The sequence below is a fragment of the Protopterus annectens genome, chromosome 7.part1 (genome assembly GCF_019279795.1).
Source record: "Protopterus annectens isolate FY-2018-M chromosome 7.part1, PAN1.0, whole genome shotgun sequence".
Taxonomy (NCBI): Eukaryota; Metazoa; Chordata; order Ceratodontiformes; family Protopteridae; genus Protopterus; species Protopterus annectens.
Window position 1 is genome coordinate 254,877,123 of NC_056740.1, and position 18,773 is coordinate 254,895,895.

At 39.8% G+C, this 18,773-nt stretch overlaps 1 protein-coding gene across 2 annotated transcripts in view; it reads right to left on the bottom strand.

Annotated features, from left to right (window-relative positions):
- CCDC66 (coiled-coil domain containing 66) overlaps positions 1-18,773 on the bottom strand; it is a 1,871,188-nt gene that overhangs the window by 1,644,329 nt on the left and 208,086 nt on the right. The window contains exon 4 of one of the 2 annotated variants that reach the window (XM_044078704.1): positions 995-1,466. In XM_044078704.1, coding sequence (XP_043934639.1) covers positions 995-1,466 — 472 coding nt within the window. Of the gene's footprint in view, positions 1-994; positions 1,470-18,773 lie in introns of both variants that reach the window. The other variant, XM_044078703.1, reaches the window with a different exon arrangement.

An 18,773-nucleotide genomic window follows, 5' to 3' on the forward strand; every position in this document is an offset into this window, starting at 1 on the left:
TTTGCTTTAGAAGACTTCAACTTCAATTTTGGAAACGAAAACTCAGGTAGCGGCTGACCGGCACTCATGCAAACTGCTTCTGCTTTGGGCTCCTCGGCTAGAAAGACTGACGTAATGGTGTCGGCTGCCTGTTTTTATACCACTGATTACCTGAAGTCAGTCCTGGAGCAACAGCAACTGACGCAGAAATACTAAGCCTCTGGTATTCGGGCCGACTGAGGGCTATCCTTGGCAGGATAACCCAAGTGTGATGACTGCAACAGTGAAACACGAAGAACATCCACAACACAATTTGATTGGATGTGGTGGAATCCTGTAAGTAACCCTGTTGTGATCATCTCTTACACAGACAATAATGCATTTACCAGTCTTTCATAACCTGAATGGAGGATCATTTGTATGTGTACATGAAATACTATGGCTATATAATGGGGTAAGATTGCATTCAATGCTTTACCCCATTGTGTATAGTATACTACGAATCATGTAGTGCTTTGGTACACTGCTGTGCAGCATACAAATACAAGCCCTTCATTGTTGAGCACAACATTTAAGACTACTGCCCTCAGATTACATTGCTGCTACAACATAAAGAAACAGAATTCCTTGAACTGCATGCAAATCACAGACACCAGCACAACAAAAGGTTGTCAAACTTTTAATAAACAGGATGCCAGCTCACCATCACCAGCTTGAACTTTCAACTTTATTTAAAGCTTATCAGTATTTTTCAGAACTGTCTTTAGATCAATTATGTTTTTAATTAAAATGATGTGCTTATTAGTTGTATTTCTAAAATTCAATGCATCCCTTAGCATACATTAGCAAATGGCAAGTCAATCACATCTTCAACCTACACAAAGAAAACTCAACTATAAATGATGTACAGAACATATTACATAAACATATAAATGAATGAAAATCACTCCAATTATTTTACATTAAAGGGACTTAAGTCAAACTGTATCTCTTGAATATTTATAGAATCTCTTACCCAGTTCTTCTTTCCTTTCACTGTCTTGGTTATCAGGGTTGGATTTTGATGCTTGCGTAATAGTAGCCAAAATCTTTTGAAACTGTTCTTGAGTTAAACATACCAAACTGTCTCGAAGATCTTCAGCTGAAATCTTTTGCCTCTTCTGTGGACCCTGCTTAAGGGAAGAAGGTTTTTTAACTGTAGTCTTCAGTTTTTCTGCATTCTGGTTCACAGCCGATGCTCTTTGAGGTGCTTGCATGTGCTCATTTACAATATTCTTGGCTACCCCATTTGTCTTCTGAATGGATGCTACATGCTCCCTGGGAATTTTCTCTGCAAGTAATGAAACTCCAGGTACAGTCCCATTAATAGAAGTGATTTTGGCAACCGATTTATCTTGCTTTGTATGATTTTTGGAAGTTGAACCAGCATCATGGACCACCTGCTTGACTCTGACAGTATACTTAAGGGCTTTGGTTTTGCTACTAATCTGCTGAAAAGAAAATTGAACTCTGGTTAAAGTATTTCATCAGTACTCAGCCATCCATTATACCCAAACACTTAAACCACATTTTTAAACCTTTTTTAGATCAAAGGTGTTAAGCCATCAAAAGGGAATCAAACTGTTTAATATTATGACAAACTACACCTGGACTGCATTTTGTTCCTTGCCTTCACCAAAATAAATGTTCATGATGGAAGTCAAGCTGTCTCAGCTTGCATATTACAGTATCATAAGCCAAACCAGTGAAACTAAACTGCAACGAAAATATTCCTTCTCAACACAGACCATTTACCACAACAAGAACAGATGGCCGGTGTTTAATATGCACCCTATTCAATCTAGCACACTTTTAGAGGTTTGAAACACGTGGCAGAAAAATGTTTTGAACAGATTTTGTGTTTTTGCTTTTTGAATGTCTTTTTAATTTGATTTCTTCAATTTATCAGTGGTATTTTGTAAACATACTTATTAACATCACACTTCAACTAGCGACATGAATAGACATTTAGTAATAAAAGAGAAACAAACCATTATAATGATTTTTCCTTCGTACGCATTATTCAAATATGATTTTTGTCTTAATTATTCAATTTAGGCTTTCCAAAATGGCTGGACACTGATCAACAGCTTAATTTCAGCTTTCCCACTGTGAAAAAAAGAAACTGATCAACAAGGGACAGAAATTCTGCCCGTTTTTGTAAAATACAGTTACTGGTTAGTAAGTACACTGTCTGGATGCCTGCAAAGAATAAATTTAGAAAGCCTGAAAGAAAATCAACTGGAAAAGGTGAAGAGAAAACTCTGACTGGGAAGAATCCTGCAGCTGTCCAGCAAAAAAGCAGTTCAAGCTCCTGCACTGGTACATGAAATAGTTTCTAGTACTTTAGGTGAAATGTCTCAGAGCTTATTAAAATAGATACAACACGGAAGCAGTACAGCAAATCAAACAAAAAGGCTGGAAAAATGGAAGAAGCTTTAAACAACTCTTCAGATGAACTGATAAAACTGCACAAATCAGGGATGAAATGAATAAAAGTCTGGGATGAGAGACTGCTCAAGAAGATGCATTTAAAAAATTGTAGAGTTTAATGGACAGCATGCACAGAAAACCTATGACTTTCTGCTGTAAAAGAAAAAACAGAAGAAACAGACTATATTAATTTTATGAACGCACAAATAAGTAACTGGACTGGTATTCCACAGCAGGATTTGTTAAATGAAAGGGCACATTATGTATATGCACCAAACCTGGCCACGAGAAAGCAGCCAAGACTTGTATTAGTAAAGATAAAATATCATAAACAGAAAGAGTTGACCCTGACAAAACTGTGGCAGAAGGGCAAAATATTAAAAACTGGAGACTGTAGAGAGTTTGTGGAAAATTATTATTAATGGTATTTCAGGCAGAAGAGAAGCAAATTTATATCAGGAATCAGAGAATGCCAAGAGGCAGGTGTGTGACTCAAGCTGCTGTACTCAGCTGTCTTCAGAATATTTTTCTTGGAGGATCAAAGCCACTATTTGATGCAGAATGGGCTACAGATGAAATTCAACAGTTTGTTCAACAAAAAAGTAAGCCATCAAATAGAAGAGGACTCCACTTCGCATTCATCTGATAATAAAGCTCAGAGAAACTTTGCCAGGGAATCTTTTTCCAATGTTCCAAAGAAAAATACTTGAGAGAGAGAAAAAAGTACAGGAGATGACTACAAGAACCTGGACTACCTTGGACTTGAACCAGAGTCTGAGGTTGGGAGATGGAAATGAACAGGAAGAAAACCAGCAATGCTGAAATGAGTGAATAAATGTGAGGCTATAAAGTATCAAATCATATTTGTGAAATATGGGTTTACAAGATAAAGAAAATGAGAAAATGTGGACATTTACTGACGTTCTTAAACTTGTTGGGGGACTGACAAGCATATAACCCACTTCATGTCATTCATATTTGAAAGAACACTAAAGGGGAAAAGAAAAACAAGAGACAAATAAAGAGAAAGCAGGAGTAAGTAAACATTTTTGTTCTTAAAAGTATTTGTATAAAATATTCCATGATATAAATTAGAAGTTATGTACTTACCATAACTTAGTATATGTGTTGCCCATTTTCATTCTTCCTCACTGATGGGTTACGTATCCAAACCTTGGATCTGACTCTGCTGCATTTTCCAGACTTCAGACCCTAATCTCGAGCTCCTCCCTCTTCCCAAAATGCACCACACTACAACTAACTCCTCAGATCAAGTTTGCTGCCTACATCTACTGAATTATAGAGACAGGAAAGATCAGAAAAAAGCATGATAAACCTTGGAACTCAAAGTTCCCATAATGCCCACTATCCTTCTAAAAACCACAAAGTTGGGGTATGGCTAGGAGGTAAGGTGAGGAAGAATGAAAATGGACAACACATATCGCAAGTTACAGTTGGTACATAACTCCTAAATGTGATGTTGTCCTTTTCATTCTTCTTCCTGATGGGTACAGTCCCCAGCTACATAAATCTTGGGAGGCCCTCAAGGAAGGACATACCAAAGCACCATCAAAGCAAGGAAGAACAGTCTATGGAGACAATGCTCAGATTATAATGTGCCACAAGGTTAATACCTGTAAAAACAAGTGACAGAAGTGTTGAGGAGATAGTTATATATTTGGTAGAATGGCTCTAGGATAACAGAGCAATTCTAAACCACTTTGGAAATAAATCAGCAAAAATGTGGTTGGTAATCTACTTGGCTAGAATATATGGGACTGTTTAACCTAAGCTGTTAGAAGGAAATGGAGATAAACAGCTGATCAGATTTTCTGTACTGTCTGGTCCCCCACAAAAAATCAAACATAACTAATGTGACCAAGAAAAATGTTCTTCATGAAGGAAAACTCATATTACCATTGCTCGTTGTTTCAAGGATTTCTGTGCAAGTTTTTAAAGAATAACTGAGAACCGATGGAGAAAAGGAATCTTTTATGGAAGGTCTACATTGCAAGCTTCCTTTCAGAAGAAAACTTTACATAATCTGAAGGTAGTCAAGGGGTGTAACTGATTTCCATAGTGAAAAATAGAAATCCATATAATTGTTAACCAGAGTTTAATAGTAGAGAAAAACTAGCCTTCTAGTTAACAAGGATTAACAATAAAGGTAAAGGGATAGTAGCCGAAAAAGAGTTCAACGTTTGAAATAGAAGCTCATATGGGTTAATTAACTATTTATTTGAATTCTGTTTACTGGGATGGTCCTACTTGGTCAACAGAACCAATCTTCAATGGAGTTTCATGAAGAACTCCAGACGCATACAAATATAATACTGCAAATGTAATCATGGCGGTCAAATATATTATAATATACTTCCTGTACGGCCAGAAAGAAGAGAAAGACAGAGACAGGGATAAGAAGAGTACCTTATTATGTCATGATAGCAATGCTACAGTAGAGGTGCTGAACCTGCTGGCTAATTTTATGAACATGGGAAGTGAGCCTGTACCATCTTAGAATCACTGGGAATAGAGAAACCATATGGTTATATTAAGGGTGTGGAGATCAGGATGCTAGATCTCTGAAGAGTGAGACAGAAGATCCCAATTAGGCTCCAGATGAGACCCGAGACAGAGAGCGAGAAAACACTTTAGGCCAAAAAGGAACAAGGCAGAATGAGCAAGATGGACATCTTCAACCTGCTGGCTTTTTGTAGAAACTTTGAGATTAATGCCTGGAAGCCAAGCATTCTTCAGGGATTCCACCTGAGGGGGGGGGGGGTTGAATGAAATATCTACTGAATTTATTGTTTAGGGAGAAAACAAGAATGTCATAACAAAGTTGGCCCCGATGCTTAAAAATCAAATTTGCAACTGGTTGACTAAGGGACCACTCAAAAGCTCAGACTAGACCTACTGAGTCTATTTGCTGGACAGCAGTTAAGTGTAATGCCATAAGAAAGCAGTGTGAAGGAATCACCTCTTGCCAAATCATCATGGTATCTCAGCAAAAGAGGTAAGAAAGGTTTCCTCCTTGTTTTCATGATAAAGTAAACAACGGACATGTTAAAGGCATGCATTACAATAGTCCCCAGAGGGGGAACATCCTGAAAGGTTTGCAATTGGGGTATGTCAGATCTCATCTCTAGGGCACTGGTATGCAACCTGGTCTCCAGGGAAGACCATGTGCTTTGGACCATCTTTCACTCGAAATGCGCCCCCTTCATTATGGATGGGATGCGTCTGCAGCCACTTTGGCAGGGGTGGGGGGAGACAGCCTGCCTATGAACGACTTGCCTGGCTAGATCCACCAGCGAAAAAGATAGTTGTAAATTGGTTTGGGTTTTATAGTAACAGATAGAGGCTGATAGGGAATATAGCCACAAGCTTATAGGATTATTCTTACTGGAGGAGAACGAAACTGACAGCGAGTCCCACGTTTGATTGCTTACTGACGTGATGCTGTGAATAATCAAAGATGCTACCTGGTTTGTGGTATTCATAAGAGAGCCTATGACACCTGGTTGGATCAGTAAGGGGAGCAGTCGTTCAGATACAGAATCACCTGAAATTCTTTGAGCCTTAGATGAACAGCCACTATTGTCATGCATACAGAAAAAACATTCTGGGTGCTGAGTTGAGTCTAAAGGGCACAGCTCTGAAATGATAGTGAATGGCTCCCAGATGGGAAGCGGATGTCTGTTGGAGCGCCCATTTACTTTAATGTAATGTATGTGTCTGGGAAAAAAGGGGAGTATATACAATCATTCTTGTGTAGCAGCGGCAGTATGGACTGAACCTATGATTTCTCAATATACATAGATGAGATCCAGAAAGGGAAAAAGGTAATAACCTCTGGATATTAAGCTTAGCATCCAGGCATTCCTCAACCGCCTTTGATACGGGCAGTCGGACAGCACATCAGGGACTCCTGTTGGGTCTATGGGAGAAGGTTTACAGGTGTTTACTAGACTAACGACCACAGGGGCCTTTTTAAGCCTAGCCATGCATCCCAAATCTCTGACAAGTTCTGATACCCTTGACAAGTGTAAGCATAGACCTGGGAGATAAACCATTTACAGGTTACGTCTGTCCATTAGAGACATAGGTGCCAAACAAGGGATACAGTTCCAGTTTCCCATCCAATTGTCCAAGTTGCACTTGAACTGGGTTAGGGTGGAACTCTGCTTTACGTGGATGGGGTAGTCTCTGGCACACATATCAATATCTCCAGCAGGTCCTATTTATGTCACAGGTAAGGTTTAAGTCTGTAGAATGGGTAATTCTGGTGCTGTTTGTTTTGTAGGTTATTTGGAGCCTTGGTTCTGCATAGCACCTATGATTCTATGCCCCAAGCTTCAACATCTAGCCTGTTTGTTAAGTAGGAAAGGGTTAAGCTCCCAAGAGTATATCGTAGCCCATGAGTCTAGTGGAATGGGTCCATAATGGTCATCTAGATAGGGAAACTTTGGCCAATATTAGTTCTGGAAATGAAACAACTAATTGGGGAAATTAGCCAGCAAGCTTCTAAACTTCCCAGAGCAGGAACCCTGGACAGGGAAATAAAGGGGAAAGGGGGAACAGAGGCCCAAAGTTGGGGACTATTTTAAATATTGCTCCTATATGCTTAGAAGGTTGACAGAATAACAAGTTTTGTCTGGAAACTCAAATATGTGCCATTTTTTTGCAATTGTTTGCCAAGATCCAGTAAGAAAACACCATTTGTGAAAAACTGCTCAAAATACAAGATAAAAAAATCCAGACATTTCAAACTGTCAGAGCAAGAAATCTGGAAAAACGACAGAAAGAATGGGATAATCTTCAGATATTGCATGTACAGACTTGGATGGTTGATAGAGTATTCTATCATGAAGTTCTTGAAGGATATGAAAACGTCTGATCTGATGGGGTGTTTCAGATCTGAAAAAGGCTACCCTGATCTGGTAGTTTTGGATCCAAAGGTTACTGGATCAGAGAGAGTGCCTACACGTCTGCGGTTACCTAATAAATTCTCATCAAAATACTGAAATCCATGTCACTAGATACATCTTCTATAAAGTGGTTCCAGTCCTACCTTGATAAAAGACAACAGGCCGTACACTATGGCACAAGTCTCTCTCCACTCACCTGCCTGTCAAACTTGGTGTCCCTCAAGGGTCCATCCTGGGACCTCTACTTTTTTCCATATTTATTAATGACCTTCACCTTGCCATCCCCCAAGCCACATGCATACAATATGCAGATGACTCCACACGGATATGCTCAGCCACCTCCTCTTCTGAACTTCAATCTCTTACCCAACAAGTATTTAACACAGTTGAGCAATGGTTCACACATAGATGCCTTCTCCTAAACCCCAAAAAGACTAAATTCCTCCTCTTCTCTCCCACCAATAAGTCCTCTCCTCTTGATTTCTCAGTTATCTCCACCAATAAAACTATTATATCCCCTGATCCAACCACCAAACTGTTGGGTATCACCATTGACAACAATCTGAACTTTGATATCCATATTAACAATACTATAAAAACTGTCAACAAAAAACTTGGCTCTCTATAGGGTAAAATCCTTCCTCTTACCTTCAGCTAAAACCACTATAGCACACACTCATCTAATCTCTTCACTTCTTTATGCCTCACCCATTTTTACTAATCTATCTACAAATAATCTTAGCAAATTGGAAATGTCTTACAATAACATTGCCAGATTTGCTACAGGCAACCCATTTAGAACCCACCATTGCATTAATTTAAAGCAGCTGGGATGGCTTGAACTACAAAATCTGATTAAATTCCATCAACTATCTATAGCCCACAACACTTTTTACAAACCTTCCAAAACTCCTATTCTATCCACACTCATCACTCCCTATAAAAACCTGAAATCCTTAAGGTCTTTTCAGAGACTTCTAGTACATACCACTAAACCAAACAACAAGGCTGGTGACTCCCTCTTTTCTAATATTGTTGGAAAAGCCTGGAATCTCCTTCCCCAGTGAACTCTCCTCACTTCCCTCAGTATCAAGCTTCAAAAACAAATTGAAATTGTTCCTCAGAACACAGTGGTTATGCCCCTGTACTAAGCCTGACTAGTTATGTATCTCTTAATACTTTGCTCTACTTACCCCTTCTACTCATTAACTGTAATTCCTTCCTTATTAACCATAATACTATCTCCCTCTAGAACATCTTGATTGTACTAGCATGCTATGTTATGCCTGTATTCTGCACTGCTGAATTTACTGTGATAACCTGTAATATGCATTGTAAATATGATTTTTTTTGTTTAATGTTTCCTTATTTGTTATCTGGTTAATTTCATTGTTCTATCTTGGAACTTATCTCCCCGGGCCTCTACTGAAAATGGACATGTATCCAGTTAGACTAGCCCGGCCAACAAATGTAAAATAAATAAATAAATGTCGGATTCTAAATTAATGATCTGAAGGAGATGGCTGAACTGATCAGACTCAACCAGGATCAGAAGGAGTTAACTCTCAGGCCAGGATGTTGTTCTGGGACTTGTTGTCTTCTGATACAGCTTATTCGATTGGATTAAAGGTCTGCGATCTCATGAAAAAAGAAGCAACCGCTACCTTACTGAGAACTGAAGGAGACCCACTGGAACTTTCGGATCCAAGGTCTAGGCATGTTGTTCTGTTTCACAGTGACTTACCATAAAATTTTATGAGGAACAGATCAGAACTATGAGCCAAAAAAAAATGGGCATTCCATAAAAAACTGGAAGGTTAAGAGGTATGATCTGTGGTGTCCTCTCAAGATCCGATCTCAGTCTGCTTTTGATCTAAGGTATGCACTTAAATTATTTGAGCTCAGATTAAAGTTTCTAGTTAGTGCCATTCAGAACCAGATTTTGATCCAAGGAGTAAGGCAAAGGATTCAGTCCTGACTCATTGGTTCAGCATCCTTTAGATTGGACTGAATGCCTTGGATCTGAGATGAGAGTTAAAATACCAAGCTGGCATAAAGTTTCAGTTTCAGGCAGGTCAGATCCAAGAATCTTGGATCCAATAAGAGTAAAGAAGAGCTGAAAGACTGCCAAAAAACAACCTGTCATATCTTAGAGGACTTGGGAACTGAGGGATGTCATGGGATCTCCAGATCTGAGGGCTGGGATCCGAAGTCGTGCAAAGAGGTCTCATTTTATATCCAACTTATTGCTGAAGAGGGTGTGAGCCCCTGAAGAACCACTGTAGAATGTGCCATGAGCAATGCAGTTATTGGAGCTGCTAGAAACATGGCTTTCTCTTTTATTATTATTATTATTTTGTTTTTAACTAAAACTTACATAGGCATCAACTGTACATTCTGTGAGAATTGGTACAGTTGAAAGAAAAAGATCTGCTGTACACATCTGCTGCAGACAGAGCCATTGAAGAAACCTCAAGTGTCTACCAGACAAAACCACCATGCCAGCCAGCTGCTCAACGGGCATGAAAAGGCTCCTTCAAAGGCAAACCCAGCAAAGTTGGCGAAAACCAGCCACACGAAGCAACTCCTGCTAAAGGTAGAACAGGCATGGTAAGCACAGCTCTCAAGCTGTCAGTGCAAGATTCGGGACATGTTTGACAAATAGGGGGCAAGAGCCAAAGAAAAGGAAGGAACAGATTTTAAGTATTGCTAAGGTCACTAGGGTGATGGTCTGTGAGGCAAAGAGACCAACCATATGATAGCCCTGTGCACCACTGCTATGACCTACAAACCCCCTGCCTTGCAGAAATACACTAATCTCTGATGCTGCCCCACACCCCACTCTAACACACCAAAGCAGTTCAACCAGAGCTTCATAACAAAAACCCAAAATTGCAAGACTGAAGAGGAACGGACCAAAAACCATGAGCCATATACTCACAGCAGAAATGGACAGTGAAAGGCAAGTCTGGTGGGAAAACCTTCTGAGCAATTAAGCCAACAGGCAACAAGCTAGCCCAGCATGGGCCTTTTAAGGACAACACGTGGAGACAAAAACAAAGTCCTCGGAGAAAGGGCAGACCAACCACTGCAACTACATGAAAAGCCATACAAAACAATTATCCATCTACCCTGTGGAAAATGTAGGCTGAGACAAAATGCCCAGCAGGAAAAATACAAGAGATTAACAACCATAGCACTAAAGTATTTCCCGCTGCTAATGGCAGGGAGGAAGGAAATAAAAAGAAACAGACCAATGCAGAATAATCAAATTTAGACTAAAAGTTTGAAAATAAATTTCTTACAGCTAGAGAACCAGAATCACATGTTTGACTAAGATGGCTGCAAATGAGATCAGAGGAGTTAGTGGTAGTGTGGTGTATTATGGGAAGAGGGAGGAGCTTGACATTAGGATCTGAAGTCTGGGAAATGCAGCTGAGTCAGATCAGAGGATCGGATCCATAACCCATCAATGAGGAAGAATGAAAAGGACATCATATCTGCATGTTACATAGCAAAGCATTTTATTGATTGTTGTATGCCATAAAGATGTTAAAGTAAAACAAGTATTTTCTTCTTTTTTAGTTTAAAAACATGTAAGCAGTGCAAAGTAAAAAGAGGAGAAAGACTGGACAAAAACAGATTTAAGGTAACTGGCTGTAATTTTGGGTTGTTGGGGTGGGGTGTGGTATGTAAAAGTGCACTGGATTATAATATACATATAATTGAAATGTTTTCTTTTACTTTTGCACAAATAAATGTCTAGATTAAAGCATCTGGATTAATCCAATGACAATTTTTTGTTTAAGCAAGTGTGTGTTTTTTTAAATGTGGGATCACAATGTAATAAATAGTTTTTCTTTAGCAAATAAACATTCAGTGACTGACACACTATGAACAAAGAGAAAGGGAGAGGGGAATCCTGAGTGAAACATTGCATGATAACAATAGGAATCAAAGGAGGCTAAAAACATTCACAAGGGAAAAATATATCTTCCAAATATGCAGCAAAGTCTAGAAGATTATTTTTGCTTGAAAGTGTTTGCATAGGTATCCGTAGCATAGATAAACCTAACTTTAGGTTAGTTGATGCCTATGGGTGCAGCTGCCATTCAAGGACAATTATACCCTATCAGGAAGGTTAAAATTCATTATTTGAAGATATACATAGTTTTGTGTGTTTTTTAAGTTTAATATAGGTTATGGTGATTTTCTGGGAGTGTGTCTTTTTTTTTGCTTGAGAGTTGTCATTAAAACAAAAAGTCTTGTAAAATGTGACAGGTTCAAATAGTGATGATAAGAAATGACTGACTGGATAAATAATCAACCTGCCAAACATTAGAGGCCGCATGTAACACAAAAGCTAGAAATAGACATTTAAAAAAGCTGTTATATATAACAAGTGGGAATGGCTACACTAAACATATTTTGGAATGTGAATGACCTCACAGGTATTAACAAAAAGGTAAGAGCATATTAAGAAATGCACAGCACAAACACCAATGGTACAGGAGACAGATTTGGAAAGAAGTGAGCGTGCAAATTTGATAAAGAAAGGATTTCAGGATAGATAGTCATCACAATTTCAGGGACAAAGGAAAAGGGGAGTACTTGCACTAATTGCTAGAGGAACTCCAACAGTGACAAAAGAGGGAAGAAAACATTACTAATGCTAGATTTGAGATAGTAATGGGATAATGGCAATGGAGGATTACGCTGGCATGTACTTATATTCCACTTAAAACTGTTATTATGAAGCGCAATAATTTTTTTTGAGAAATAATCAGCTTTCAGCAGGGAATATTACTTACAGGTAGGGACTGGAACTTGATTTGCAACAGTGAGGATGTATCTGGGGGACATAGAAAGGAAAATATAAGAAAACAGGGTTGATTTCTGTAGAAATTTATGAAAATATTTGGTATGGAAGATGTGACTTCAGTAGTAGGAACTCAGAGAATTTACATATTATTCTCAAGGAACGAAAACTGGGCAAGACTAGACCGAAATTATATTTCACAGGAACATGTGCATTTAATTGAAAGCTTCAACATGTATCCAATAACTATTTCAGATCATGCACCAATAACAACAAAGATAAAAATGCAAGGTAATGAAGTACAAATGAGACACTGGTGTTTCCCTACCAACCTGCTAAAAAGACAAGAATTTAAGGAGTGAGTAGTTGAAATTATTTGAGGGTTATTAGAAATTTCTAATAAATAAATTATAGAAGTTACAGCTAATGATGGGATCAAATGAAAGTGGAGTTTAAAACAGGCTAGAAGAGAAAAGAAAAAGATATGGTTAAGCAGAAACAAGACTTATTTAGAAGGGCTGACAAAGGTTAAAGTATTATAGAATAGAAGGGGGATCTCACAGAACAAGAAGAGGTGCAAATATAAACTGCTAAAGAGAAAATAAGGGAGTATTTCAATAATATGCATGAGTTAACTCCAGAGCACAAAAACTTTTAGCACAATGACTTAGGCAACAGAATGTGGAAAGGGTTGTTGCTAAATTTAGGAAAGCCTATAACACACACACAAAAAAGATTCTGTAGAGGTATAAGACATATTTTGGAAATTTTATGAAAAACTGTATAAAGCAAAGGAATGTGAAAATCAGGAAAAAGCACAAATGGATTTATAGAAGATTTAGATATGCCATGGTTAGAAGTAGATGAGTTTCAACAACTAACAGCTAAGACAGGAGGAGAAGAGAGAAAAACAGTGATGTATAATCTATCTGCAAGAAAGTCACCAGGAATAGATGGTATGGAAGTTTGGACGCAAGGAGGAAAGAAAGTGAAAGATCTTGAAGGTTTTAAAAGTATTTTAAAAGAAGGGGAGCTAGGGTTAACCACCTTTCATCATGGCTAAAACCGGAGTAAAGCCACACCCCTTGTGTCTCCAGTAACCCCAACCATCTCACCCCCTCTCCCGTCTACATTCTGCCCGTGTTGTGATGTCACTGTGACATCACCTGGTGGGGAACGCCCTCTTTTCCCATTCCTGCTGCCTGCTTTCGGCTGATTTACTATGCTTTTCTGTAAGAAAGCATAGTAAATCAGCCGATTTACAAACTCCAAAAGTCTGTTTGCTTTTTGAAGCAGAATACCGGAGTTTGTACAGTGTTTTCCAGACTACCGGAGAATCAGTTTGATTTCCGGATAGTCCAGAAAAAAAATGGAGGTGTGGCAACCCTAAGGGGAACACTAACATCCTGAAAAAAAGCTGTGGTGGCTGTAACACCTGAACATGATAAAACAGCCACCAAACCTAGCTTCATATAGGCCCATTTCAATTTTAAATCATGATAATAAAGTGCTTACAGCTATAACAGCTAAAAATGGCAAATGTGTTGCCAAGATCGACAGATATGGATTAATGTGGTTTTGTGAAGGGGAGGCAAATATTTGAAAACATTAACAGTACAATTATGATCCAGTGGGAAGCAAAACACCTCTGTTTTTGGTCTTGATGAAGAAAAAGCATTCAACATAGTAAGCTGGGATTTTGAGTAGGGCAATGGAAACATTTGCATTCTCTTACACAATAATGAGGTTAACTAGGGGGATATATGAGGGACTTGAGAAAAAAATTAAAGTGGGAGTGTTCCACTCTGATAAGTTGTGTCTGAACAGAGGAATGAGGCAGAGGTGTTTTCCTTCACCTTTGTTACAGTGACTGGCAAAGAAAAGAAGGGACTCAGAAATTCAAGGATATAACTGGTACGGTATTCAAGAAAAATTGACCATTTGCAGATGATATAATTTTGTACCTGCTAAAAAGTACAAAGGACATTACAGTGTTGCTGAACATTCTGAGACACTTTCAAGTCTTTTCAGAATACAAAATTAATGAAGATAAATCAAAGACCATATTCGTAAACTTTGTATCCACACATGAATTGGTTCAGCAAATCCCATATCTATGGCGACATGATAAAATTAAGTATTTAGGAGCATGGGTTAAAAAGGATTCTGTTATGGCTGCTAAGGATATGTGGCAAAAGACTAAACAAAAGGTAATAAAAACTAAGAAAATGGAAGCTTTTTAGTATGGATATAGACAGTAAGATACAAGCAGTGAAAATATTTTCAGTCCCTTTAGTTTTATATACAGGTCAGGCATATTTTTATCAACCAGAGGAAAAGCTATGGACAGCAATTAATACAGAGCTGAAGGATTTTATTTGGGAGGGGAAGAGGGCAAGGGTCAAGTGGGATGAGATAATCCTTCGAATAGATCAAGGTGGTTTAGGATTACCTGATTTGAAAGGATATTTTAGAGCTAGACAGGCAGTTAAGGCGTACATACACAACACAAGCAGAAAGCTATAATTTAAAGTGGAAAGGGAGGATGACAAAGCAGGAGGAAATTCAAGAAATAAGGAGAAAAGTACAGTTGTGTACCTACCATAAATGGAGATGTTCGAGTGTATTCACTATTGCAGTCATTACTCTTGGGTTATCCTGCTGGCAGGCTACCCTCAGTCGGCCAGAATTCCAAAGTCTAGGTCCGGCGTCGGTTGCAATTGCCTCTTCCTTGACGTCAGTGCGCCAGGGGTATAAAAGATGCAGCCGACGCTATTTTCTTCAGTTTTTCTTGCCCCAGATGTCAGGTGCCCCCAAATTGGTAGGCTGAAAAATAAGCCAATAAAAAAGCATGCACAAAAATAACATTTCCTTCATCTACAAGCAAATACACCAAATAGGTTGTATAGGATAGAGAAATGCAGATAAGTCCCAGCAAAGAAAAAGGGGGGTGGTGGCTGGGTAACCTGGACTGCAACAGTGAATACACTCGAACATCTACATTTATGGTAGTACACAACTGTACTATGTTCATCGTGTTTCACTGTTGCAGTCATTACTCTTGGGTTGAATCCCAAAGCTGAGGATGGGCGGCTGGGCTAAATAGGATTAGGGGAGGCTATGAGGCCCTGCAGAACTGCAGTGGCAAAGCCTGCTCTGGACTTAGAGTAAAGAGGTAAGTGGTAGTGCTTTGTGAAAGTGTGCACTGAACTCCAAGTTGCAGCCTCTAAGATATCCTTGGTTGGTACTCCTCTGAGGAAGACTGCAGAAGCGGCTGCTGCTCTGGCGGAATGAGGCCTAATGCCCTTAAGCACTGATTTGCCATGTTGAAAATAACAGAAGCGGATGCAATGACCTATCCATTTGAGATAGCCTTTCCTTGTGATCCTGCAGCATATGACACTAAAAGTTGCTCAGTCTTTCTGAAAGCTTTAGTTCTGTCCAAGTAGAAGCGTAACTGCCTGTGCATGTCCAAAGAATGCAGAATTTTCTCACCCTTGTTCTGTGGATTTGGATAAAAGGTAGGCAAGTGAATGGTTTGGTTGAGGGCCACACTGGACACCACCCTAGGCATAAATGTAGGGTTTGTCCTCAGGGAAACCCTGTCTGGATGAAAAATGATAAAAGGTTCCACAGCCATGAGTGCTTGTAACTCTGAGACTCGCCTTGCAGAGGTTATTGCTAGGAGCAGAGTTGTTTTCCAGGATAATAATTTTATATATGCTGTTGATGCTGGCTCGAAATGAGGCAGTGTGAGTTCTTCCAAAACATAACTGAGGTCCCAGGCCGGAATTGGTGCTCTCCTTGGAGGGCTAATGTTTTTGGCCCCTCTGAGATACTGCCTTATTAGAGGATGTGAAAAGATAGCTGGTTCCATACTGTAATGGGCTGAAATGGCAGAGGCATGAATCTTTATTGATGAGAAAGAAAGGCCTTTGTTCAGCATCTCAGTTAGGTATTGTAAAATCTGAGAGGTATTTGGTACACATGTGTCAATGCCTTGTTGCTGGTTCCAAGCACAGAATCTCTTCCATTTTTCTGCATAAGATTTTCCCATACTGGGCCTCCTGGCCTCCAAGATAAAGTACAGTTTTGTACCTACCATAAATGTAGATGTTCGAGGATTCCATTGCTGCAGTCCTTACTATTGGGTATAGTCCGCATCCAGTCGGCCCGAATACCAGAGTATAAGGCTGACGTCGGTCAGGGCGCATTAGACTGACGTCAGTACGTCAGGGTACTAATGCGCATGACCGGCGTCATATCCTCAGTCTTTTCTTGCCCCAGATGTCAGAAGACCCTAAAAAGACAAGGCCCAAAATACCTGCACCAAAACATGACCAATATATACAAAAATATAAGCAGGTAAATCACCTACACAACCACCCCTAAACATAGAGGGAAGGAGGGAGGTAAATTGGACTGCAGCAATGGAATCCTAGAACATCTATATTTATGGTAGGTACAAAACTGTCCTATGTTCTTCGCCTTCCATTGCTGCAGTCCTTACTATTGGGTAGAATCCCAAAGCAGAGGTAAGGGAGGCTGGCAAATCATAAAGAAGCAGGAGCTGACAACATGCCTTGCAAAACAGCTGTGGCAAAACCAGCCCTAGACTTAGAATAGATAGGAAGGTGATAATGCTTAGAGAAAGTATGCACTGAACTCCAAGTAGCTGCTTCCAAAATATCCTTAGTTGCCACCCCCCGTAGGAATGCTGTTGAAGTGGCAGTAGCCCTAGTGGAATGAGGCCTAATCCCAGCTGGAACCTCCTTGCCATGATGGGAATAACAAAATGCAATGCAAAAGCCAATCCACCTAGAAATAGTTTGTTTTGACACAGGCTTGCCCTGCGAACTCAAAGCAAAAGAAACAAACAACTGCTGAGACTGCCTAAAATCCTTAGTCCTGCTTAAGTAATAACGCAATAGCCTGTGTACATCTAAAGTATGCAAAACCTTTTCCCCTTTATTTTGGGGGTCTGCATAAAAGGTAGGCAAATGAATAGTTTGGTTTAAAGCCACACTAGAAACCACCTTAGGCATAAAGGAAGGATTAGTACGTAATGATACCCTATCCTTATGGAAAATCAAAAAAGGCTCGACTGCCATAAGGGCCTGCAACTCAGACACCCTTCTTGCAGAAGTAATAGCCAACAAAAAAGCAGTCTTCCATGACAAATATCTCAATTCAGCAGTAGCCGCAGGCTCAAAAGGTTGTAGAGTAAGTTTTTCCAACACAAAATTGAGATCCCAAGCAGGAGTAGGAGCTCTACGTGGGGGTCTTATATTCTCAGCCCTCTAAGAAACTGCTTGAACAAAGGATGCGAAAACAATGGTGGGTCACAATCATAGTGAGCTGAGATTGCTGCAGCATGAATCTTGATGGAAGAGAAGGACAGACCCTTGTCCAGTAACTCAGTAAGATATTGAAGAGCCATACTCAAATTAGGCTCAGAAATCTCCAAATTCTTTGCTTTACTCCAAAATAAAAATCTCTTCCATTTTGCTGCGTACACTTTCCGTGTACTAGGTCTTCTAGCCTCCATAATCACATTTAAAACTTGTTGAGGAAGTTGAGACCTGCTGTGTTTCAACACAGAATATGCCAGGCTGTCAGATGAAGAGAGTGAAGCTTGACATTGAGCAGATGACCGTCCTGCTGGGATAACAGATGAGGAATCAAAGGTTAAGGCCATGGAGGCTTCTTTACCAGACTCCGTAGTAGAGGGTACCAGTGTTGCCGAGGCCAATCTGGAGCTATCAAAATCATCCTTGGCCTGTCCTGTCTGACCTTTAACAGTACCTTTGGAAGAAGAGGCAGAGGTGGAAAGGCATACAGATGAAGGTTTGTCCAACTGAAAGACAGAGCATCCACTTTCCAAGCTGTGTGATGAAACCCCTTTGTGCAAAACTGTGGCAGCTGGTGGTTTAGTGGAGAAGCGAACAGATCTATGTCTGGAGTTCCCCATGACACTGTCAATTTCTGAAATACATGAAGATCCAGTTTCCACTTGTGGGGATCCATGATTTGTCTGCTTAACACATCTGCTAAGGAGTTCTGTGCTCCTGGCAGAAACCTTGCCTGAAGAGTTAGGTGCAAGCGTAGCGCAGTCTCCCATAAAATCATTGCATGCCTGCATAGAGGATAAGAATGCGTTCCCCCTTGTTTGTTGAAGTACCACATGACAGTTGTGTCGTCTGTTAGAATCAACACCTGCCCTGGAAGAAGTAATTCCTTGAAAGCCAGCAATGCGAACCGGACTGCTAACATCTCCTTCATGTTGATATGTAGATGCTGTAGTCTGGCAGGCCACTTGTCTTGTATCCACTTTCCATTTAGATGAGCTCCCCAAGCAATGTCTGAGGCATCTGTCGGTAAAATCTGACTCGCCTCTGGCCGGGTCACAGAGAGTCCCTTGTTTAGGTGACATTCCTGAGCCCACCACAAAAATTCTCTTTGAAGGCAAGGTATTATTTGAATGACAGTGTCTAAATCCTGGCAGTGCTGTGTCCATACATTTTTGAGATACCATTGTAACTTCCTCATATGCAGTTTGGCATTGGGAAGCA